The sequence below is a fragment of the Brachyhypopomus gauderio genome, chromosome 8 (assembly GCF_052324685.1).
Source record: "Brachyhypopomus gauderio isolate BG-103 chromosome 8, BGAUD_0.2, whole genome shotgun sequence".
NCBI lineage: Eukaryota > Metazoa > Chordata > Actinopteri > Gymnotiformes > Hypopomidae > Brachyhypopomus > Brachyhypopomus gauderio.
Genome location: NC_135218.1, coordinates 11,738,375 through 11,765,165, shown reverse-complemented (window position 1 = coordinate 11,765,165; position 26,791 = coordinate 11,738,375). Strand labels below are relative to the sequence as shown.

The window sequence follows — 26,791 nt, the reverse complement described above, 5'->3', positions numbered from 1 at the left end:
CACTCATAACTAGCACTCGTCGTCATTATGGCTTTTTCCCCTCTGTATGATCCTAGTGAAAACCGCCACTCCACAACCAATCAGTGAACTCCAACTGCTGACCCCGCCCACAGATATTTTTAATGAATGCGCCAAATTTTTCAAAGTACAGATTTGGCACGTTGCGTCACGTCACGTGGTTAATATACTGCCACAATTTTACAATACTGTCATCATACTGCCCAATCCTAGTAGGTGCTACTATTAGCTTAGCTCAGCAAGTTTTTTTTAATAAATATATATTAAAACACATATTTACTCCTCTGTTCCTTTCAGATGCACTTTTGAAATATATTTAAATCCTGTTTCTACACATCCTGGTCCACCAGAAGACACATTCTCAACCTTATCACGTTCCAGTGAGGCAGCATTACACCATCATATCCCTCCACCTCACTACACCAATATTTATTTATTATTAATATTTACACCATCATATCCCTCCACCTCACTACACCAATATTTATTTATTATTATTTAGAAGTTGTTCTCTGCACTACTTTATCTAAAATAGTTTTTAAATATTTTTTGAGCAATATATTTAGTTATACTGTAATATTTATAATTCATCTGGTTTTTATTTGTTCCTTTAATACTTATTTTACTGTTTTCGTTCTAAAATAAAAATTTGCGGTGTCTGTGTGAGTGTAAAAACCTGATGATTGATGATGCAGGGGGCGCCACAGGAAAATGTAGTTTTGCATAATGTACAAAAACGATGGTTTCAGCGATGTGATTACCAAAAGGTAGTGACTTTAATATGCCAACGTTTACTAAGTAATGTTTTGATTGATTGATAGCATCAACAACAGCTGCAATGAAGGCATGGATAGGTATGTCCTGTGTTCGACACATACTGGGTTGTATGTGAGTGCTGTGCTTGTTTGTCTGTTAGAAAAACCATGTACTGACGAGGCCTGACAGCAGTGGATCCTGTTATACACTGCTCAAAAAAATAAAGGTAACACTCAAATAACACATCCTAGATCTGAATGAATGAAATATTCTCATTGAATACTTTGTTCTGTACAAAGTTAAATGTGCTGACAAAATCACACAAAAATCATCAATGGAAATCAAATTTATTAACCAATGGAGGCCTGGACGTTGGTGGATGGAGCGAGACATGATGTCCCAGATGTGCTCAATCGGATTCAGGTCTGGGGAACGGGCGGGCCAGTCTATAGCTTCAATGCCTTCATCTTGCAGGAACTGCTGACACACTCCAGCCACATGAGGTCTAGCGTTGTCCTGCATTAGGAGGAACCCAGGGCCAACTGCACCAACATATGGTCTCACAAGGTGTCTGAGGATCTCATCTCTGTACCTAATGGCAGTCAGGCTACCTCTGGTGAGCACATGGAGGGCTGTGCGGCCCTCCAAAGAAATGCCACCCCACACCATTACTGACCCACTGCCAAACCAGGTCATGCTGAAGGATGTTGCAGGCAGCAGATCGCTCTCCATGGCGTCTCCAGACTCTGTCACGTCTGTCACATGTGCTCAGTGTGAACCTGCTTTCATCTGTGAAGAGCACAAGGCGCTAGTGGCGAATTTGCCAATCCTGGTGTTCTCTGGCAAATGCCAAGCGTCCTGCACGGTGTTGGGCTGTGAGCACAACCCCCATCTGTGGACGTCGGGCCCTCATACCATCCTCATGGAGTCGGTTTCTAACCGTTTGTGCAGACACATGCACATTTGTGGCCTGCTGGAGGTCATTTTGCAGGGCTCTGGCACTGCTCCTCCTGTTCCTTCTTGCACAAAGGCGGAGGTAGCAGTCCTGCTGCTGGGTTGTTGCCCTCCTACGGCCTCCTCCACGTCTCCTGGTGTACTGGCCTGTCTCCTGGTAGCGCCTCCAGCCTCTGGACACTACGCTGACAGACACAGCAAACCTTCTTGCCACAGCTCGCATTGATGTGCCATCCTGGATGAGCTGCACTACCTGAGCCACTTGTGTGGGTTGTAGAGTCCGTCTCATGCTACCACGAGTGTGAAAGGACCACCAACATTCAAAAGTGACCAAAACATCAGCCAGAAAGCATAGGTACTGAGAAGTGGTCTGTGGTCCCTACCTGCAGAACCACTCCTTTATAGGGGGGGTCTTGCTAATTGCCTCTCATTTCTACCTGTTGTCTATTCCATTTACACAACAGCAGGTGAAATTGATTCACAATCATTGTTGCTTCCTAACTGAACAGGTTGGTTTCACAGAAGTGTGGTTGACTTGGAGTTATATTGTGTTGTTTAAGTGTTCCCTTTATTTTTTTGAGCAGTGTATTTAATACTGAGATATAATTATAAAATTATTATTCTGTATTTTCTAACTGACATGCATATACATTTTATATTAAAGTTATGGTGTTGCATCTGTAAAGCTGGTTGGTTGTGTCTATATGGCTACAATTATTTTGAGCTAGAATCAACAACATTCAAACAAAAAGTGAGAGCTATAAGGGGGTGCTATTTACGGCAGGCCACCTGCCGTAAAAGACACCCCCCCCCCCAATTTGGCTACAGTGGTGCTACATGCATGAAACTCATAGAATCAACAAGAATTGGTCTTAACTATGTAACTCTAAAGTGAATTTGACCTACCATCAACAAAGACCGAGTTACAAGGGGGTGCTTTTTACGGCAGGCTACCTGCCTCTATACCTCTACTGTACCTTCTCTCTATGCCTGGAAATTCTTAGAACGTTTTCGCGGCAAATCCCTAGGTAATACCCGCAATCGTATCATTATCTATAAAAAAAAAAAACTCAAGCAGGGTCCCACACTGTAAGAAAACCATGCTGAAGTCTTCTGAGCTTGTAAAAAAACACGATATGAAGTAGTATCCTAGAAATAAAGATTCACACGGTCTGTGGGACTGGCTGCCGAGCGCGTCAGAGGAGCTGGTACACGCGCTGGTTCTGAGAAACGCCGTCGCTGGAATTCAGTCGAACTGAACAAGCCAAACCCTACCGTGTTGGGGTTTAGGATATTAACTGGCGTGACACCTTTCATTTGCCCAAACCATGTATGCTGCCGATTCATGCAGTTTAGATCCTTTTGTAATTATTTAAAGCGTCCTTTTATAACGTGGGTCATTTTCACAAGGGAGTTGACAGCGTGGTACCGAGGATCGTTTAGGCGTGAAGAAGAAACGCGGTCGTAGTGAATTTTGAACTAACGGCAACAACAGCCACAATAACTTTGAAATCGTTTAGGAATCAGATTGTAGGCTCGATTCTCACGATGATTCTCTGCGTCCAGGGGTGAGTACATCTGTATTTTACGTTTGAATGGAAAGATATGAGAAGCCTAGTTAAATTTTAAATGTAATAATTACTAAAGCCACATGGCAGCACATTCTGTTATCTTGATGCATCAGGTACAAACCCTTGACATGCTCAGGCAAACACCAGATCGTTTTAAAATTCATACAAGCGAGGACATTTACAGCTAGATGTACATGTTGTTGGGCTGGACACTTCTTTGAACCACTTTAGCCCAGCGTGTTCGTTGATGCAGAGGAGGATGTCAGGAACAACAGACCAAATTTATAGCAATATCAAAAGGCCTTTATTATAACTAAGATATATCTCAGGAGATCTCACACACACCAAACATGTACACCAGAGAGATCTGAAAGTTACTAGTAACATGTAAGTTATATATGGTATGGCTCCACCCCCTCAGTGCTCTTCCATGGTCCCAGTGTCTCAGCCTGATAAGGTGTCATTACAGGCAATTGTTGCTATTCACCTTCTGTGGAGCTTATCAGTGTAGAACATATTTCACAGACACTTCACAAGAGTCTAACACTTGTCTTAGACCATTGAATTTTCTGATGCAACTAAAAGCTGAATTGCCCTTCTCAAAATGTATAGCTTTAAAACATATCATGCAGCAATCATATCTAATTTTAATATCACACATACTAATGAGCAAAATATACTATTGCTAATATTATTGCTAAGCAAAAAACTTATTTTCTCAACAATGTGTTAAGAAACAATGGCACAGCACACATATGAGTGTTATGAGTGTTATCTAGAGTCTAGAATACAATCGCATCACACAACCAGCAGAGACATGGAAATTGAATGGTGAAAGATCGCCATTACTGTTTAACATAATTCGTGTTCTCTCCTTCAGTACTAGTGATTAATGGTTACACTTTTTTTTCTTTTTCCCAGGATGGTACTGGGGTGCCATCACTGCTGGTGAGGCCCATTCCGTCCTGCAGGGGGCACCAGAGGGCACATTCCTTGTTCGGGACAGCAGTCACCCGCTCTACATGCTGACCCTGTCCGTCAAAACAGTCCGCGGACCCACCAATGTCCGCATTGAGTACAGCCGCGGGCGCTTCCGCCTGGACTCCAGCTCTCCGGCCAGGCCACGGCTCCACTCTTTCCCCAACGTGCCCAGCCTCGTGCAGCACTATGTGGGCTCCGGGAAGGGCAAGGAGGGGGCGGGCGAGGACGAGAGCGACGCCACGGCCCCACCGGCGCCTCCGGACTGCAGCGTATTTCTCAAGCTCAAACGCCCACTGAACAGGCCTCAAGCCTTTCCCTCCTTACAGCATCTTACACGACTGGCCATCAACAGAGCCACCAAGTGCCCCAAAATGCTGCCTCTACCAAACCCACTCCTCGAGTATCTGCAGAACTACCCTTTCCATCTGTGAAAGCACCATGGAACGCACAGCCGGGTCAAAGGAACAGGATGATGACCTCACTCAGGAAGCAAAGCAGCCATGGGAATATCGGCGGTGCTTATTTCCATAGAAACTGGACTTTTGCATAAAGTCCAGTGATGGCTACTATAAAAAGCTGTTGAATATGGGTGGACAAGCGCAGTGCTGGTGATCTGCTGCCCTGTAGAATTCAGTTCCAACTCTAATCCAACACACCTGATGCAGGTTATAAAGTCCTTCAGTAGCTTCTCAGTATCAGAAGCAGGTGTGCTAGTTCAGGGTTGTAACAAAACTGTGCAACTCTCCAGGGCTTGGAAACCCCTGCTAAGTACCTTAGTTATCATAGCTTCAAAGTATAAATTTTTTTTTATGCATTTGCATCGTCTAGTACCCTTCATGATAAAAAAAGTAACATGGAGTCACATGGCTGGTCTGCAATTTCACTGTAAAATTGTAGAATTACAATCTGCACCATTCTCAGCTCTAGAATGATCAGTACTGGGGGGGGGGGGGGGGGGGGGTGCATGCCTTGGACCCCAGCAGAAGGCCAGTAAAACAAATCCTCAGAGTCCATCCAGACAGGCATATCAGCTCTCCTCCGCGGTGTGCGTCATCTCCCCTGCTCTTTCAGCCTGGACTTCACTCTTACACAGTCTATAGCTCTAACCCCGAAGCGACCACTCAGACACCCGGCCTTCAACAGACTACCTAGTATTCTTCTTTAGGACACAGAACCGTGGCCTAGAAAAACAACAACAACAACAACAACACAGAATCAATGCAGTGGTGCTCATCCGTACAGTTAGACACTGGAGAATATTATCTAATAATGTTATGAGAAAACCAGGAATTTGGAAGGGAGTTGTTTTTGCGTAGAAATAATAATAATTCTATTTATTGGCTGGTGGATTTAAATAAACCATGTGTGGTGTAAAGGTGTACGTTATTGCATCATTCTGCAGGTGTTTCTAGGAGTCACTGAGACCTCTGCAAGATGGTGCGTCTCAAGGGTGCTAATCTAAGGAGCTGTCACACAAAACTGGCCTCATATGACACTTGTGCAGAGTCATGGGCAGCACACAGCACAACCAAACATTTCTCAAAAATGTTAGTTGGGAAACACTACCAGAAAGGATGGTGCAAATATTTAACACTAGTTGATGAAGATGTTTTCAAATGTCTGGTTTGGCTGCAGTAACATAATGCAACATAACATAGTTTCAGGATAAATATACCTATATACTCAATACACACACCTATTATTACATTAAAAGTGTGATTTTTAGTCATTCTGACCTGGTGGTAAGATCATAGCTTGTTCCCACATACTGCAGTCCTTCTATCTGTTCCTCTACAAGGCTCTTTATGAGAGGGGGATGGCGTGGGTCTACCTCCAAAAACACCCGACTGAGAGGGAGGCAGAGACAGACAAAAGAGTGAAGAAACGACACCCGAAAAAATTCATGTTTGAGGTTGATTTTTTTTTTATCAGAAAGAAGGTCTTAAATACAATATGGGGTCAAAATCAGAGGAATTAAGTATGATGGCTTTTTGGTTAAATTATATAGAAGACACAACACGAATGAAAAGTAGATCTTAGAAGCTTAAGCGAATTAACTAGTCCACAGTAATAAATGTATACTAGGTCATACACACAAAGAAATGTTTGAAAAGTACCACAGAGAACATGACACTTCTGCACACGTTCAAATACTTTCTCCTCAACACAAGTGTTCCAAGCTTATTACACCTCCAACGGGGGGTTAGCCCCTCTTTAAAATTCTCAATGTCATCGGAACAGAAGATGTGTTTCACAAGCCTTGCTTTTTAACTGTCAAAGTCTACTGAAAACTCTTCATCATTGTGTTTGCCGTAGGGGGAATTAGTGAGAAAGACTCCCGGTCCCTGGAATACTCTGTGAGTGGTACCGGATTCCCTGAAGTGTTTTAGAAGTGCTGGGAAAGCTCCTTAGCGAGATTTGAGCATGCTATTTATACACCACTGCTCTTCGAGGCCACAGACACAAGCTCATGTTCATTGTGTAACAGACCTACCAGAAGGCTCGTTTAAAAACCACACACACACACAAACGCATCCCACCTGAACACACACACACACACACAGATACATTCTTACCCATCAGTGGTTAGGAGTTGTGGTGCTACAGCTAGAATCTGTCTGATTATTGACATTCCATCCAAACCACCGTCCAACGCTGAGTGGTCTTCAAACCTGTACAGAGGATCACAGAGGCTCATTTATGTAGGCACTGGAAGTACATCTGAATGTTTATGTATCAGTCACTAAATGTCTTAGTCCATATACGTGTGGTCCATTGTGTGTATACCTAAGTATCTCTGCTTCCAGAGACGTCATATCCTCAGTGAACAGGTAGGGTGGATTACTAACAAGCACGTCAACAGGACTGTAGTCCCTCACCATCAACCCCGCATCTGCGAATAGGACACATACACCCACACACATTGAAACACAGTATTTTCAAAGCTGGCAGTGTTAATGCACAGAACAGACATGCCAACAGGCTCTGGTCACTGCAACAGTGTGACCACTCAAATGCATCCAGGACAGTGGTCAGGCGGGACAGTGGTCAGGCGGGACAGTGGTCAGGTGGGACAGTGGTCCTTTTACTTCAAGAAAACATCCTAGCAAGTGAAATCAGGCATGTAACCGGTATATCTAATACTTCCATTATAAGATTATTCAAGTGTCTTATCAATTTCTATTTTAAAATAAAGAAAAAATAAAATAATATAATAAATTATATTATTGAATAATATAATTTCAAAGAAGTGAAATGATATATTGACTACATCTTTTTTTTCACATGTTAATATTATAAATAGTTAAATACGAGAACCGTAGTGTCTGAAAGACCAGACAAAAGTCTGTTATATGAGAACCATGGAAAAAAGAAATGCTTCCTTGATCCTATCTGCTAAAATAGAGCCTTTGTCTTTCAGTGGTTAGTGACAGGAATTACCGATAGGATTAGTAGCAGGAAAGAGGAAAGGAATCCAACCTTTCATCACAGTCTACACAAATGCAACAGCATGTCATGTACTTAATCCACTTACCACTCATAATATCTAATTTACGAACTTCCAGTCTGTCCTGAAGACCCAATCTGTTACAAAAAAACCAAGAAAAAAACACACACAGTATATTTTCATCAGTGAAACCTTATCACATGCATGTACTCACCCCCACATCCAGAGGTTATAACCACCTGTTCGCATTTTCTTCTGTTAAACACACTGCTTCATGACTTCTGTCCAACGCAATGGCCTTGAGCTTAGAGAAAGTACATTAAAGAATTAATATTTTTCATACAACCATTAAATACAACCACAATTATGGTGATAAAAAAGTATGCTTTTTATTACATTTTTTATTATGTATTCGTTTTTATTACTATGTATTAGCTTTATTATTATTATGTATTTGTTTTATTCTTACGTTTCTCTCTAATACAAGTACAGGAAACATATGCCACAACTTTAACACACATCATGAATGTGGAATGAAATATTTCAATATATCTTTATCACATCAAGAGGCAAAAGGATACTAGGATCCTGAAGGGTGGTGGACCCAACCTGAGGGGCAGCGTGGAGCAGACTCAGAGTGATGGCACCTGACCCACAGCCCACCTCCAGGACAGCAGCCTCCCCCCCCGCCTTCATCTGCTCTGACTGGAGATGTTCCAGGACCAAGCCAACCAGCTCCTGCACACAAGCCCGACACATGGACATGCACACCGTGTGTACGTGCGTGTTTCTCCTCTTCATGTCCCGCAGTGTCCTGGGTTTATTTCTAGTTCATTTACATGTGAAAATCCTTGGTTGGATGACACCATGAAGGGAACTGCAGGATGCCGGGAATTGAGTCGGGGATGGATCAAGACTGTGTGGATGGATGAAGAGTGTGTGTGGAAGGCAGGACCTCTGTCTCGGGACGTGGGATGAACACTGGAGGTCTCATCTTCAGAGTCAGGTCCCTGAAGTCCCACTCCTCAATCACGTACTGTACAGGCATTCTGAAGCACAGTTCAGCATGTCAGCCCCCACACACAACCCCCGACACACACGCACGCACACACACACACACACACACACACACACACACACACACACACAGAAAAAATGAAACCCACAAGATTTAAGACAAGATTTTCCACTCTTTCCAATCCACTCTTCAAGATCCTATAATGTAATTATCAGTATGTGTCTGTACTCAGGCCCGTTGACAGTCTTGCTGGGGCCCGGGACAAGAAAGATTCAGCGCAATGAACAGTCATGTTTGTAGGGTTCATAAACCTTTATAAGGTGGAATTAAAGCACGTGTACGTCACTTTAAAGGTCCATTTCAATATTTTCCAGCACGTTAAACTTACTTAAGTTAAATATTTATACATATACTCGAAATGATTCGAAATAATTCGCTTTTTATCACATTATTTAATGGTTGTTTATTTTCAAAACGCCCAATCTTAACGTCTTCACGAGAACTGTTCAGTCAGACAGCTATTTGTTGTGAAACGAAGTAGTTACAATTTCAAGCATTTTCAAGTACTTTACCCTAAGTTCCAGCACTTTTCAAACCTGGAACACAATGCAACTTTAAAATTCGTCAGGTAAATGTTTTTCCTTTCTTTTCTGCGCTCCAGATTTCTGTATTTACTTTAACTACCCACCACTGTATTTCCCGCTGTTGGGCGGATACCGGCCGGCTACAGTCGGTGCTGGATCAAACCATTTTCCAGTGGGAGGCGGGGGTGTATGCACTTAATGGAAAATATGCAGATAGATAAAAAACATATATATTTGAGCCATCGAGCTTATTATGAGTACATAATTTTATATTAATGAAAGATGTCAAGATTATTTAAAAATTATAGACTTTAAATAAAAAATAAATTGCTGGGCTCTTTGATGGGCCCCCCTGGCCCTAGGGCCCGGGACAACAGACCCGGTTGTCCCCCCCTGTCGACGGGGCTGTCTGTACTACACTACCAGGGTACACACAGAAACATCCAGAACAGCAATGGTGGTACCTCGTGAGACGTCTGGAACATAATCTCCAAACACTCTCTCTCTCCTTATCAGTCAGAGTTTCCTTCAGTCTTCTTCTCTCCACACACTCCAGCTTCCATAGACAGATAAACAAAGAGATACAGGGAGGGAGGGAGGAAGGGAGAGAGAGAGAACAAATTAGGAAAACAAAGCACTGGGACTGGTGGAAAACATAATTTGATTCCTAGAAGTTTCCAAGCAAACAGGCAGTAATTGTGCCTGACTAGGTCACAGTATGTTTGCTGGAAAGAGTACATGCATATGTGTCCTCCCAATGGATAAATACAGAAAGATAACATACACAGTGAATCACTCATCTAAACTATAAAAATGAAAAAGTGACTCAGACAGGCAAACCAATTAAATTTAAGCCTTAAGTTTATACATAAAGCCTGAGGTTTCATGCATACAGTCTGAGGTTTTATTAATAAAACCTGAGGTTCTATGCATAAAGTATGTTTGTACACAGACTCCTCCACAATAAAATACATTGTTAATGTTTAAAAATGTTTACAAGCTAGAAATAGAATAAGCATCAGTTGCTTAATAGATTAGTCATATGCTGATTAGACTAGACCAAACTTAGAGCATGTTGTCTTGTTAATAAGTGTACATTTCATTCTATTATTATTATTATTATTATTATATTCACATACAATCTGTGTCTGGAGTGTCCACAAGTAATTGAACAGTAAAATGATTGCTTTTTGACTCCATATTACATCACATTGTGTCAGTGAAACATCCATGGTTTTGATTTTCAAAATATTCGCTTTCAATCAATGTAATTTATATCTGTATTGTTAAGCCACGTAGACGCCAAGCAATGTCTACATTTCAAAGGTACCCTGTAGATTCATACATGCATGGCATCTCTGACCAATAATCAATTTAAAATTCAGAAAAATGAACAGAAAATTTAAGGAGCTGTTTATTTACACTAAGAAACTTCCCCTGAGTGTATTCACTGGTGTGGCTGATATAAAAGGCTTCTGTGTCATTTTGTATTTTGCCCTGCTACTGGTGTCAAAAACAAGTAAGTCAGTTCCTCTTACACCCACACATGCTTGGGCCACCGTGTCTCAAATCATGTGACATAGGTTTGACCATGAACAGTTCCCCACCTACACACCTTCCACATTCCTTCACTCTGGTATGAGATGTTCATCTCAGCTGTACATAAGATTTTGCCCCAGAAATCTACAGTTGTTTTTATGTACTATCTGCCAGACTGTAGCAAACACGCTGCTTTTGATCTTCACTTGAACAATTAACTGAGCTAACATCAAAGTAGCAATGAATAACAATTAATAAAAATGCAGAACTTCCAAAGAGCTGCATTTTAAACATAGTAACACCATGCTATAAGATATAATCAAATATCCTTTCCCATTAGAGCTTTGAAGAGGACTTCACTAGTGTCATGTAGGACTTAGCTCACTACCTTCATACTAGAATCTACTACAAGCTCTTCATAGAAGTCAACGGGTAGGCAAACTCCCTTTGTTGAAGTTTTGCTGAATTAAGCCCACAACACCTCCAGAAGGGTCAGCCATGAGGCCAGGCATCCCAGAACCCAACACATCCAGAAGGCTCAGCCATGAGCTCTGGTGTCCCAGAACCCAACATGTCCAGAAAACTCAGCCGTGAGGTCTGGCCTCCCAATACCCAACACGTCCAGGAAACTCAGCTGTGAGATCTGGCGTCCCAAAACCCAAAATGTCCAGAAGGCTTAGCTGTGAGGTATGGTGTAACAGAACCCAACACGTCCAGAAGGCTCAGCCGTGAGGTCTGGCGTCCCAGAACCCAACACGTCCAGAAGGCTCAGCCGTGAGGTCTGGTGTCCCAGAACCCAACATGTCCAGAACGCTCAGCCGTGAGGTCTGGTGTCCCAGAACCCAACATGTCCAGAACGCTCAGCCGTGAGGTCTGGTGTCCCAGAACCCAACATGTCCAGAAGGCTCAGCCGTGAGGTCTGGTGTCCCAGACCAGCCCCTTCCACATTTAGGGCTGGAACTTTAATTCCAAAACACAGGTGCAACTTCATTTACAATTGCAATATGAGTCAGAAAAATGTGTTCGATATCAGCTCTTGATTTACAACTGATTTGACCCACTGAGTTTAGCCAGTGCATTCTTTGCTTTTTTGATCTCTACCTACATTTTGCATAGAATTCTTTATCTGCTCAGCAGGTTTTTCTTCATGACTGAAAGCATTTGTCATTCATTCAGTGGTGGATGCAAAGCAGTGACAACAGTTTCAATGTGGTTACTGAATAATTAACAGAATTTACTGAATAATATACCTTACTAACTACCTTACCAACCAAATAAAGAAAAATAATTTTAAACAAGAAGTTCATATTTAAGAGATTAGCAAACCTAATGTTTAGTTATGCCTTTGATTAATTATTCTAGCATTTGAATTAGCCTGCTTTACTGACTTTATTTATCATTCTTTTTGTCCATGTGCTAAAAGACAACAGCAACAGTCTCCAAATGCTACAAATCAACGCCAGACCTTGTGTTCGCTCTTATGATGCACAGGCGCTGCTGGCCAGAAACAAGAGAGCAGTAAATGCTCTTATTATTTATGGTCTTCTAAAAGTGAAGTGGAGTGCAGGGAGAGAGCAGAAAGGCAAATTATTTCTGTAGAGTTTACCCAAACAAATACAAACAAATCAGAGTTGACCTTCTGACCTTACGATCGTAGTCACTGCTTCATTTCACATCCAGTGTGCTGGGGGTTAGGGTTAGGGTCGAGATCCAAAAAAAACAATAAACCCACGCCACTGCACGGGCACTCGTGGGGAAATGCATGAGGGAGACTCACTGTTTTATTTCCAAGTACATGAGCGATGATGTAGTGACTGGAGAGGAGAGGCTCAGAGACTCCATGCTGCAGGAAGTGCTGAGACCACAGACTCACTGCCTCCTCTCCTGTAACACCGTCGTCTGCACGAGGGACAACAGCGCCACCTACAGCTCGACAGGATAATTTGACCAAAGCCTGCAAAAGTACAGATAATAAAAATAGTGATTGCTTATCAAATCAAGAAGCAGCTTTTTGCATTTATGTCCCAAATGCGAACTTCACGTTAAACAAATACTGTGCTACTATACCTTGATTTCACATCTGAAAAGTACTCTGATCTGCATTTTTAAATGTATGAAATCTTTCTATGCGCATTATTGAGAGAATATTGCTATACATTAAAAAATGCTAGGGCCAGCACATCTACACACAGAGATAGATGTGTAAAGTCTAAAATCCAAACGTATTTTGTTATATAATGAATTATACTACACTTTGTTGTATGACAAAAAATAAATAATTCCGTAAAAAATATATCATCGTGTAGCAGAAAAGTTTATTTGTACTGTTTATTAATTGGTTGTTCCCAGCAAGACAATGCAAGTTACACTCTGCTCATAACTGATATCTTACCTCTTGCTTGGTAATTTCCCTTCTTAGTTGATTTATAGCAAGTTTAAGAATGCCATTCATTTTCGGGCACATATACGTTAATGTCTTGCTTATTCAGATAATACCTGGTAGTGGCTACAGATAATTTGTCGCAGTGTATGGCGGTTACCTGAACAGTTGCTAAAAATATCAATATTTCAAAATAACACTATTATTAGTCCACTAAAGGACGCACACTTTCTACTGTTATCTCCATGTTGTTTGGTGACTTTTCAATACGGAAGTAGTGTGACCCAACCAAATTTCAAAATAAAAGCGTCTGTAGAACTGTTACGTTCAAATATGATCAATTTAGAAGCCATTACGAGAATGTCAATAGTCAGTTCTTTCAAATAACAGTGATTCTAAATAACAAATGAATAACAGTATATAAAGTACAAATTATCTTATAATCTAAGGGCCTGAAATAACTCCCAAAATATTGATAATTTTGTTTTTCAATGTTTTTCTTGAAAGAAGGGGGCGCCAATGCACTACCACATTTAATCTCCATCGTCGTTTCCGCGATTTCATCTAGTAATGTTAACTAAAACGCACTAATGTTAACTATCTACCTGACAAAATGCAGAATCTAGGTATTCAGCTATAAAAATCTCGATGTGAACTCTGTTCTCTACTTGTTTTTTTTCTGTTTCTGCTTCTTTGTCTTTATGTTTTGTTTTGTGTTGTTTGCTTTGTTTTGGTTTTGTGATTACTGTATTCCTAAATTATTGACAAGACAGAGCTTGGTAACTTCAGCATATATATAACTTGAGCTATAGGCCAGATGGAGGTGAATGTTAATGTGTATTTGAGGGGATGCAGAGTTCAGTCTGGGTTTGTCTGAGAGTTACCATGATTCCTCCTATTGCTCTGTGTTTATCCTGAAACACAGCAGCCAGTCACAGCCTGTGCAGGTACACACACACACGCGCGCGCGCGCGCACACACACACACACACACACACACACACACACACACACACACACACACACACACACACACACACACACACACACGCACACAAACACACACATGTCTTAGAAAGGGGGCATGGAAGAGATCTAGAACTCAATTCAACTTTCAACTTTATTGTCATATTGTCACAAAGAAAAATTAAGAAATGCAAAAAGAACCAGCATAAAACTTTGCATTTATTTGACACGCATGTATGCATTTCTCCCAGAGGCCATGCCTGTGTTTAATAGCTTGCAGTGTGTTTGCAATTACACAGAGAAACTGGCCAACACACTCGAGCTAGTGAACTTGCACTGGTAGGTTACAACACAGAACTTGCAAACCCGTAATTCACTGTTTAAAAGAAACGGCAGCCCCTTTTTCAGAAGGTGACACTGCTTTCCTTTTGCTAATTACACTGATTGTATTGTGAACGATTAAGCAGAAAATCGGGCAAAACAAAAGCATGAAGAAATCATCCACAATATAACAAATGATAATATAAACACTGTACATATCTTAAGCATAACACTGCTGGTGGTACTTAGTGTCTTATGATACTTACGGGATTACTAGGTATTTGCTATTGTAGTAGATAGAAGTCTCTGAATTCAATTATGCCTCTGTGCAGTCTTTACATTCTGTCATCATGGTAAACCATGATAAGCCTTAGAGATGTTGAGAGGGTGCTTAACAATTTTCTGTATTTTTTCTCTCCTGTGTGTCCCTACATCTTGGCAGAAACAGAGACTAATTGACAGAAAGTGTCTGCTTTAATGGCTTGTCTTTCCTAAATGAAACAGACATCCACTGGCATTTTTAAAAACAAATACACAAGCACTGAAATATTCAGTAAAAGAGCAATACTGCAACCAAATAAAGTTTAATCAAGCACCAGAAGCAAACATGGACGCTTCCACTTCAAAGACAAATGTAATTCCTCTGTGACAGAAGCTGAGTGAATCTGTTTGATGCCAAGGGTGAGGTGCGTGCCCACACACTGGGGTACGGATCACTATGACTGATAATATCTGTGAGTTACAACTGCAGAGAGCTTCTTTAAATTCTACCATGAGAAAGAGCAAAAACATGATTGCTGATTGAAACTGCATTGCTTACATAATTTTCATTGTCTACAGCGTGAAAATATCAGAAGGCATATGACCGCCATGCAGAGGCAACGCAACGTGTCAACTGTCTAAAGGTAGATCTGATTACATCATGTTGGAAACATGCAGGAAAAAAACATTAAAACATGATACCAGGTCATTAGAAGACAAAGCCTATTTCCAACTAAATACACCAAATAATTTGTTTATCAGAGCAGATAACTGCCCTCCTGCTCTATAGCTGTGCTTATATGCTAATAATCTTTTTTCAGACAATGCTACGCTCTCTTAAGTTAGTTAACTGATGGTTTTATTATTTGCTGTTATGCCATGTCTCAAGAATGGAATATTTTGCAAACAGCAAAGTGATGTCTGAAAATCATTTTACATGCAATTGATCACTGCCATCTTTGCAAAAAATCTCAATATCTTCCATAAATCCATTTAATAGTCCACTGATTTCTCTGGTCTTCCAGTGTCAGGTGACTAATGCACCGTTTCACTGAGAGCCTCTTTACTCTATCGCTGGACCGCTGATCGGGCTGTGTGGTGACAGATCTCCAAGCAGCAATGCTTCTGTCCTTTACCTTAAACAGCTCACTGACACAAGCTGTCAACAAGGAACCACTGTGGTCGGGGCTTCCTTTGAAATTTTGTTTTGACATGCACAGATAGACCCGCTTGTGAGACACAGAAATGGCAGGTCTCCCCAGCAGCGATAAGGGTGTGTGGGCGAAAAGCCTATCAAACAGGAATGTGAACTATGGAGATAGAGTAGAATACAGTTGAAATAAACAACTGAATGTATACAGGCTAAATTTTTGCCAGTCATGCTAACTTCTATACTGCTTTGTTTGGGGTACAATAATTGCTCATGGAATTATATGACTAGGGTCATATAAGGGTAAATATCATAGCCTCTAAATACTGTAAATACATTTTCTACACAATGTGGTTACAAAAGCAATTTAAACCATGTCTTAAAACTATTAAAATTGTTGTAGGTTATGGAAACCGTATAATTTTAAATAAGTAGCTGAAATACAATCTTAGTGCAAATTTGGTATCATTGTGATTCGAGATTTTTTTCGGTCTCTGTCATAATACAAAGAAATAGGTCAAAACAACCACGTCCATTGAAGCATTGGTTTGTTTCAGAACACGAACCGTTAAGATGGCCAGACGTCGGGGGGAGAGGGAGCCTGCGCGCTGATGGAGGCGTGAGGATGGTGCTGTGAGGGTGGCGCTGGTTGGGCTGGTGGAGGGAGGGGGTTCTACAACAGGAGGAGTTTCATATGTCACTTGGCGCAATTCCATTCTTCGCTTTACCGAGATTTCACAGCGCGGGGGCAAATTTGGGTGCGTTGGGAACTCTGAAATGCGCTCTCAACTTTTCACCGACGGTTATCGCGGTGCTTTAAGCGGCATGGGCTCACACATGAAGTGCTGCCGTCGTCACAGTAAACGTGTCTTTTTATAAACCAGGCATGAAAATGGGTCAGGGGTTAAAAAGGTGAGAAGACATAGGGGCATGTGACGTAATGGGGATACGGGGCGTTGACATGTGACGTCATGGGTATACGGCGGGACATGTGACGTCATGGGTGTATTTTTTACATGACATCATGTAAAAAATATAATAACGCGTGGCCACGACTTACTAACGCGTGCGAACGAGATAATTAACGTGTGTGAACAAGATAATTAAGTATTACTTTATATAAAGCCAGGTTTACCTTCCTTGGGCAGTCAGTTCGCGAACATCCCTGGGATCTGCTTGCTTTGCTGTGAAAAAATAAACTTTGTTGCCGCGTGTGAAAGGCGACATTAGTATCTCGTTCCCACGCGTTAGTAAGTCGTGGCCACGCGTTATTATTATTTTTTACATGATGTCACCTTACGGGCTCTGTCAATGGATTCAATGTATGGAGCCAGATCCTTAAACGCGAGAGGCCGCTTTCGCCATTCCAGATGGCTCAGTCAAAACCATTACGTCTTAATGAACCAATAAATACATCAGCAGCGAAAATGGTAAAAATACCAGGGTTCACGTGTTTTTATTTTCTAACATGGGCTAAAGCACAGGGTAGACTCAAACGACAAGCGTTTACAACTTCATCTTCAACCTTTTCAGCCCTGGCGCGAATGTTATCCTCACCCGTCCCTGGATTCACCAGTTACAACTACAGACCCTAGAAAAAACTTAATAGGTCTATCTATCTACCTATTTATATTCAACGCTGTAGAGAACGGCAGTAACTTTGTTTTACCGCAAAATATGAAAACGATTGAAACCATTAATAACCCAATTAAATCCACTGGGAAATGTACGATCTGGTAAATGTAGTGGTAAATGTACGATCTGGTAAATGTAGTGGTAAATGTACGCTCTTCTTTCTCTCTGCATTGGAGCGGGTCCCGCCTCACCTCCCTCTCATTGCCCATCATCCCTTCAGTCAAACGGCTCGCTTTTTTATTCCTGATCGGACTTCCACGCAGTATTTTAAGCTCAGACCACACCAGTGGCGGACTTAGCAATTTGGGGGCTCAAGGCGAATTTAACTAGGGGGCCCATCAACATTAATATGCGAGAAAGAAGTCAGCTAATCAGGGGGCCCCTACAGTGGGCTACAGTGGGAGGGGCCCAAGGCAGTTGCCTAGCCACGCCTCTATGCAAAGACCGCCTCTGGACCACACACACCCTTGTTATTGCTCCTTTCTGTTGTATAACCGTATTGAAGGAAAGGGCGACGTTGCACCGGGTGCGCGAAGCCTCGCGCTCTGCACGGTTCTGCAGGACTCGTCGGGCTCGTCGGGCTCGTCGGGCTCGGTCCGTTCGCGCGGATAAAAGTCCCAGTTTTCGGAGGAACCGAACGCCGCCGCTTTGTTGCTGGGTAGAACGGAGTGTGTCGCGGTACGGTGTTCTGGTTCTTCAAAGACGGGTGGACTTCGAAGGCGAGCAGCCCGCTTGGTTAATTCTCCCCTTTGTTTACGTTTTGAGGCACCGCCTAGTACTGCTGAGGGAAAATATACAGCCAGAACATTAATAAACAAACTCCAATACCTAGCAGTGCGGATGCCAACTGCAACACGCTCTCGGGTGTTTTTCTCGCGGATTAAACATTTGGATAATAAGCAGACATTTTTTAAAACGTACTGCTATCCTAATTATGAAAAATATGACTTCCAGTATGGCCGCGCTGACCAGTATTTCCCCCTAAATATTTTATCCCCGCGATGGATCCACACATTCTTTTCACCCAATATTTCTATTCAGATAATACAATCAAAAGCCTAATTTAAAGTATTTCAATGCAAAATATTTGTGTCTGCGGACAGGGGCCAACCATTATGTCCAGAGGTAGCAAAGCTGTGGTGTGTGTTAGTTGAAATCATTACATAAAGTATAACATAGGCCAAAGACACTACAAGCTACTTTTAAAGGGAACCCCGGTTGATAACATATGTAAGCCTTAATATCGTGTAATTACTCTAAATTATGAAGACACGTTGTAAAAAATCACAAAAAGTAGCAGATTTATTAGATTTTCTGTAAAATCCCGCTGCACGTAGGTCGCCATTTTTATAACTGCTGACGGGCGCAGCAGGTAGTGACGTCAAATGGTTGCAGTGACTGGCCGTAACTTTTGTCTTACCGGTATTTCTAATAACGTGTAGCGAGCTCTTATTGAAGATTGACGTCGCATATAAGGTCACAGGGCTTTCTTTTATACATGTCTAGTAGTGATTAGTGACAGGCTAATATGTTGTGATTCACATTTAATTAACCCTAATCTTTTTGGCCGCTACATCTGATGTAAAAGTCATGTCTGTTTGAGTTGCGTTATCCGTCTTGGATGGAGAACACTGTACACCTACGGACTCCTCGACTATCTGTAATTGATTCGTATCTAGCAGATCGTCAGATTTATCAATGACCGCTAATGCTGTACCTTCAAGTTCAGGATCCGCAAACGAGGGGGGAAGCAGTAAACGTTAGCGGTAAACAAGGGAGAAGCAGTAAACGTTAGCGGTAAACAAGGGAGAAGCAGTAAACGTTAGCGGTAAACGAGGGAGAAGCAGTAAACGTTAGCGGTAAACAAGGGAGAAGCAGTAAACGTTAGCGGTAAACAAGGGAGAAGCAGTAAACGTTAGCGGTAAACGAGGGAGAAGCAGTAAACGTTAGCGGTAAACAAGGGAGAAGCAGTAAACGTTAGCGGTAAACGAGGGAGAAGCAGTAAACGTTAGCGGTAAACGTTGTTGCCGGGACGCCAGGAGAGAATCCAGTGCATATTTATGTTCACGTTTCTTCGTGCGGTTCTCGCTCCACATTCTGGGGCTTTTGGACTTTCTGTGTGGGAAAACTGTGGGCACTGCACTGTGTTTTAGTCTATGTTTAAAACCAACAGCATCCGTCAACTCTCTCACCAGTTGGGGTCTACTGAATGACTCAAACGCATCGGGACTGAAGTGAGCAGAGCCGCGGGTCTTTTGGTAGCTGTGTTCGTCCACACGCTGCTTCACAAATTTTTATCTTTGGGAAAACTGTGAAGACTAATATCAGTCTTCCCACTGCCTTTCGACTGGAAATAACATCCAACGGCAACACAGTGTGGCTTGGTTTTCTTTAAGGTAGCTAAGTTTAGCGCGCTGCAACCATTTGACGTCATCTACCCAGCAGGCATTGCGCGTCAGAAAACATGGCTGCGCCCATATGTCAAATATTTCGAATAAAAGCGTTGATTTGTAAATAAATCTGCTGCTTTTGTGATTTTTTTTACAACATGTCTTAATAATTTAATTACAGCATATTAAGGCTTACAAGTGTTACCAGCCAGGGTTCCCTTTAAGCTTCATCTGGTTGTTACAAACACTGAACTTGTATTTACAGTTAGGAATTTTGTAAAAACATATGTTTCCCCTCCCATTTAACTGTAACTGTGATTTCAATGTGAAAGTATGGCACTGGCTATTGCATGAAATGTGTACTCTGTCATTGCCTTAAATTAGGCACTCAAGACAGACCTTATGAAGCACATAAAGCTCACCTCATCAACATATTGTTACTATGATGTAAATAGAGTTACTATGATGTAATAGAGATTCATTCCGGAACTCTCTTGAGTCTTATGTGGCTATTAGAATTATATTTAACAATCTTAACAGTGTTGAAGGAAGTCCTAGCTAAACTCACACGTGTCCAAAACTGGTGACAATGAATGAGCAAGCAGAGGTGTCCCACGGGCAACGTCACATGGAGCGCAAAATGAGTGCTATGTCCTGTACTGCCTTCAACGATCTTCGTTTGGAGGGAAAACTCTGTGACGTGATCCTCAAGTTCAAAGATGTAGAGATCAGTGCTCACAAGATCGTCCTTTGTGTCTGTAGTGACTATTTCAGGTGAGAGAGGCCTATTTCAGAGGTTGATATGAAGATGTTAATTTCTAGTGTTAAAAAAGATTATATCGTTATTAGTTGTTATTAACCCCAAATGTATTGGATATAAGATAATGTTTTTTCCATAAGAAAATTTTCATAAATGGAAAATAACTTAATAATATTACCTTAAGAGTTTAAAAGTCTGATTTCATGATTAGGATTAGAACTAATCTTAATAACCTTCTAGTGAAATGTCAATGACTAAGATGATCATCATTCTCAAAATCAGATAAAAAGTGAGACAATCCTACATTTAGAATTTTATTATGTAGCCTCCAGCCTCCCTAAGTCAACATAACAGCAGCCATACACCAGTAATGCTAGATGGAGTGAGAGAGCCCAGGACAAGCGTCTGAGCCCATTCCTCTGAACAGAACCTCTAGATCAGAGTCCTGGGCCCATTCCTCTGTACAGAACCTCTCTAGATTAGAGTCCTGGGCCCATTCCTCTGTACAGAACCTCTCTAGATCAGAATCCTGGGCCCATTCCTCTGTACAGAACCTCTCTAGATCAGAATCCTGGGCCCATTCCTCTGTACAGAATCTCTCTAGATCAGAGTCCTGGGTCCTTGCTTGTGGATTCACTCCACAGGTTTCCAGTAGGGTTCAGATCTGGAGATTCAGATGGACATGATAAAAACTTGATTCTTTTATCATGAACCCACTGATGGATGCTGAGATATACTTGGGAGTTTGTCCTGCTGAAAGACCAGACCTCAGGCCAATTGTAGCTTCCTGGCAGACTTAGCCAGACCTTTATTTTAAATCTGGAACTCGTGTATGTATTTATGCATTCTCTGATTGGTTGCTGGATGACTGGGAGACTTCACTTTGACTTGTATGTCATCTCATATTCATTCACCAGTGAAACATGCAGGCATGGATAACCACTTAAGCATTCCTACAAACTAAAATTAAAAATCTAAATCTACAAGTTAGAATTTGTTCATAAGACCTTTCTATGACTGCCAATGATTGTCACATATATTTTTGTAAATATATTTTTTGTTTTTTAGGGTTCACACACATAGTGTGGGAAACCTATTGTAATTGCTATTATTAGGGGTCCAAGCACCAGCGGTGCTGGAACCCTATTGTAATTGTTCCGATTATTATTATTAGGGTTCACACACATAGTGTGGGAACCCTATTGTAATTGTTAGGATTTTTTAGGGTTCACACACACATAGTGTGGGAACCCTATGTAATTGTTAGGGTTTTTCTTTCTTATTATTATTCTTTGTCCCATTTTTTGACCTAAAACGTATTGTGCAGCCTAGACCGTAATGCCTAGAAACCCCAAACTTGGCAAAAAGGTTCAGTTAACTCCAAGGACCAGATTCCCATACAGGGACCCAAATTGGCCTGATGGTGGCGCTATAGCAGACCATATTGACTTTTTGTCCATATCTCCTACACCGTAAGTCCTAGAACCAAAATTCCAGTTCCTATACATTCCTTGACTAAATTCAATAGGACAATTAATATACAACCATTAAGCTCCGCCCACTTAGATTTCGAGTTAATTTGCATAATGTGCAAAATCACACACATATTTGAGCGCAAACTAGTCCCTGGATTTTTCACATACATGCACATATGTGGTATCAAAACGTTCAGAAGAGTCTGAACTTTAAAATCTATCCAACAAAAATGCTAATTTCTTCACTACCTAGTCAGTATAAGCCAATCAAATGAGGAGGCGTAAATTCAATAGTAAATTTTGCGCATATGGAGCTCTAACTTAAGAAAACTTGCATGTAATGAGATGGCACTTCACAGACAGCTTCCCTGTGAGGGTCTGGGGCAGCTCGCAGAGGTTGCCATACCTCACCTGCTAGGGGGCGCTATAACATGCAAAAATTTGCCCCATGCACTCAGATTGGCCGATCCACATGAAACTTGGCAGACATCATCTATGGGCCTCTGGGAACCAGGTCCTAAAGCAGACACTCCATACTTCCAAAATGGCTGACGTAATCGGCCAATCAGTGATCGGCACGCGTTTGACAGGCTTACCATTGGTCGATCTGCACGAAACCTCTTGGGTGTGGACAAGTGCACGCCCCCTATGACATAATCCAGCCAGGTGTCGATTGGCCACTGGGGGGCGCTATTGCAAAAAAAGCAAGTGTATCCCCTACATAATTCCACTTGGGAACATGCAATTGGACTCTTTTGATTCCTTGCAGTAGTGCGAACAACTTTCCCATTACATGTCCTATTAAAAAATGCACAGTTTATTTACAGTTAATAATAGTTTGAAATCATCACTTTTCATACTTCTCCTAGGATTTTCATACTATCATGTCAAGCAAAGTCTTATAATACTCTACAGAGTGTGAAATCAAAAAACAATCTAAAGATTTTGGATTTGAGGACACTTATACCTGCTAAATATTTTTTTAATGGACAGCATCGATACATATAATATTCATATTCTTAAAGCTCTTTCATATTTTACCCAATTCTGACCAAAATGCACAAGCCCATTCAGAATCCCATCCTGAACAAATTTGTCAAGTTTCATCTAAATCGGTTATCGTATGGCTCTACAGTGCAGTATTATATACAATGCATAAGAATGCATGTAAAGTCCCTCTGTCACCTTCTCCTTCTCACACGCACGCAAGCTGAAACTCACACTCTCAGTCTCTCTCACACTCTCACCCACATTCCCCCTCCCATCTCTGTGCCCTAAGTAAACATTGCTCTGGCTACCTAGATCTCTCTGTGTCTATTAACCAGGCACACACACATACAGGCGCAAGCAGGCCTTCCTATAGCATTCACAATGACACTTCCCTAGCCATACCCACCCATATCTCAGTGACTAACACATGCTCATACAAACTGATATTTGGCTTCTTTTTTGTCTCTCTCTCACACAAACACAGACACACACACCTTTATACCTATATGTATGTATAGTTTCTATGTATACTTATGTATGTATGTATTAGTATATGTTGTCATAGTTTGAGTACATACACTACCACACACACACACACACACTTCTACCTAAATGTATGTAGTTTGTATGCATATCTATAGTATATGTATAGTATATGTAAGTCATGCCAGTGATGTCAGTCATATCAGACATGCCAGTCATGTTCTGCCAGTCATGTAAGTCATGTCATGCCAATCATTTCAGTCCAGTCATATCAGTCATGTCAGTCAAATCATCAAATCATTACAGTCATGCCAGTTATGTCAGTCATATCAGTCATGTTAATTTTGTTCGTCATGGCAGTGATGTCATTCCAGTCATGCCAGTCATGTCAGTCATGTAATGCCAGGCTTTGCAGACTACATTCATACTTTGAATACATGGGCAGTCATGTTAGGCATGCTAGGTGTGTAAAGAGTGAATTAACAAAGCATAGTCTCTGGCTCCCTCAATCTATCTCTGTCGGTGATATACAGGCCCAATCATGTATAGACACATGCAGGCCTTCCTATATTGTTCACATAGATGCAGCCCTAGCCAGATGTGCTGTTTCTGTGTCTCCCTTTCTGACACATGCAGATGTCATTACACACTATCTGTAGAGCACACACTGGCCAACCCCAAACAGCTTCTTTTCACTTTTAGGTCTAAAGGACCTTTTGGGCTTCCTTTTGCTTATTGTGTGTGTGAACCCGCCTATCGCCGCTTGCGGCTATTTAGGGTTCACACACATAGTGTGGGAACCCTATTGTAATTGCTCAAGTTTTTAGGGTTCACACACACATAGTGTGGGAACCCTATTGTAATTGTTAGAATTTTTCTTTCTTATTATTCTTTGTCCCATTTTTTGACCTAAAACGTATTGTGCAGCCTAGACCGTAATGCCTAGAAACCCCAAACTTGGCAAAAAGGTTCAGTTACCTCCAAGGACCAGATTCCCATACAGGGACCCAAATTGGCCTGATGGTGGCGCTATAGCGGACCATATTGACTTTTTGTCCATATCTTCTACACCGTAGGTCCTAGAACCAAAATTCCAGTTCCTATACATTCCTTGACTAAATTCAATAGGACAATTAATATACAACCATTAAGCTCCGCCCACTTAGATTTCGAGTTAATTTGCATAATGTGCAAAATCACACACATCTTTGAGCGCGAACTAGTCCCTGGATTTTTCACATACATGCACATATGTGGTATCAAAACGTTCAGAAGAGTCTGAACTTTAAAATGTATCCAACAAAAATGCTAATTTCTTCACTACCTAGTCAGTATAAGCCAATCAAATGAGGGGGCATAAATTCAATAGTAAATTTTGCGCATATGGAGCTCTAACTTAAGAAAACTTGCATGTAATGAGATGGCACTTCACAGACAGCTTCCGTGTGAGGGTCTGGGGCAGCTCGCAGAGGTTGCCATACCTCACCTGCTAGGGGGCGCTATAACATGCAAAAATTTGCCCCATGCACTCAGATTGGCCGATCCACATGAAACTTGACAGACATCATCTATGGGCCTCTGGGAACCAGGTCCTAAAGCAGACATGCCATACTTCCAAAATGGCTGACGTAATCGGCCAATCAGTGATCGGCACGCGTTTGACAGGCTTACCATTGGTCGATCTGCACGAAACCTCTTGGGTGTGGACAAGTGCACGCCCCCTATGACATAATCCAGCCGGGTGTCGATTGGCCACTGGGGGGCGCTATTGCAAAAAAAGCAAGTGTATCCCCTACATAATTCCACTTGGGAACATGCAATTGGACTCTTTTGATTCCTTGCAGTAGTGCGAACAACTTTCCCATTACATGTCCTATTAAAAAATGCACAGTTTATTTACAGTTAATAATAGTTTGAAATCATCACTTTTCATACTCCTCCTAGGATTTTCATACTATCATGTCAAGCAAAGTCTTATAATACTCTACAGAGTGTGAAATCAAAAAACAATCCAAAGATTTTGGATTTGAGGACACTTATACCTGCTAAATATTTTTTAATGGACAGCATCGATACATATAATATTCATATTCTTAAAGCTCTTTCATATTTTACCCAATTCTGACCAAAATGCACAAGCCCATTCAGAATCCCATCCTGAACAAATTTGTCAAGTTTCATCTAAATCGGTTATCGTATGGCTCTACAGTGCAGTATTGTATACAATGCATAAAAATGCATGTAAAGTCTCTCTGTCACCTTCTCCTTCTCACACGCACGCAAGCTGAAACTCACACTCTCAGTCTCTCTCACACTCTCACCCACATTCCCCCTCCCATCTCTGTGCCCTAAGTAAACATTGCTCTGGCTACCTAGATCTCTCTGTGTCTATTAACCAGGCACACACACATACAGGCGCAAGCAGGCCTTCCTATAGCATTCACAATGACACTTCCCTAGCCATACCCACCCATATCTCAGTGACTAACACATGCTCATACAAACTGATATTTGGCTTCTTTTTTGTCTCTCTCTCACACAAACACACAGACACACACACCTTTATACCTATATGTATGTATAGTTTCTATGTATACTTATGTATGTATGTATTAGTATATGTTGTCATAGTTTGAGTACATACACTACCACACACACACACACACACACACACACACACACACACTTCTACCTAAATGTATGTAGTTTGTATGCATATCTATAGTATATGTATAGTATATGTAAGTCATGCCAGTGATGTCAGTCATATCAGACATGCCAGTCCAGTCATGTCAGTCATATCAGTCATGTCAGTGATGCCAGTCATGTAAGTCATGTCATGCCAATCATTTCAGTCCAGTCATATCAGTCATTTCAGTCCAGTCATATCAGTCATTTCAGTCAAATCATCAAATCATTACAGTCATGCCAGTTATGTCAGTCATATCAGTCATGTTAATTTTGTTCGCCATGGCAGTGATGTCATTCCAGTCATGCCAGTCATGTCAGTCATGTAATGCCAGGCTTTGCAGACTACATTCATACTTTGAATACATGGGCAGTCATGTTAGGCATGCTAGGTGTGTAAAGAGTGAATTAACAAAGCATAGTC

General features: G+C 41.5%; 2 protein-coding genes across 2 annotated transcripts; one reads left to right on the top strand and one right to left on the bottom strand.

Annotated features, from left to right (window-relative positions):
- The first annotated feature begins 3,386 nt into the window (after window positions 1-3,386).
- Window positions 3,387-4,996, top strand: LOC143521488 (cytokine-inducible SH2-containing protein-like). The gene is made up of 2 exons (XM_077014401.1): window positions 3,387-3,412; window positions 4,221-4,996. The coding sequence occupies exon 2, from the start codon at window positions 4,322-4,324 to the stop codon at window positions 4,709-4,711; it is 390 nt and encodes a 129-aa protein (XP_076870516.1). The 5' UTR covers window positions 3,387-3,412; window positions 4,221-4,321; the 3' UTR covers window positions 4,712-4,996.
- Window positions 4,997-5,277: 281 nt separating this feature from the next.
- Window positions 5,278-13,518, bottom strand: LOC143521485 (MTRF1L release factor glutamine methyltransferase-like). The gene is made up of 11 exons (XM_077014397.1): window positions 13,262-13,518; window positions 12,647-12,823; window positions 9,795-9,886; window positions 8,684-8,777; window positions 8,338-8,466; window positions 7,968-8,032; window positions 7,816-7,865; window positions 7,068-7,173; window positions 6,857-6,952; window positions 6,017-6,127; window positions 5,278-5,461 (listed from the first exon to the last, which is right to left on the bottom strand). Exons 1-11 carry the CDS (start codon window positions 13,331-13,333, stop codon window positions 5,425-5,427), a joined length of 1,029 nt encoding a protein of 342 aa, XP_076870512.1. The 5' UTR covers window positions 13,334-13,518; the 3' UTR covers window positions 5,278-5,424.
- Between the last annotated feature and the right edge of the window lie 13,273 nt (window positions 13,519-26,791).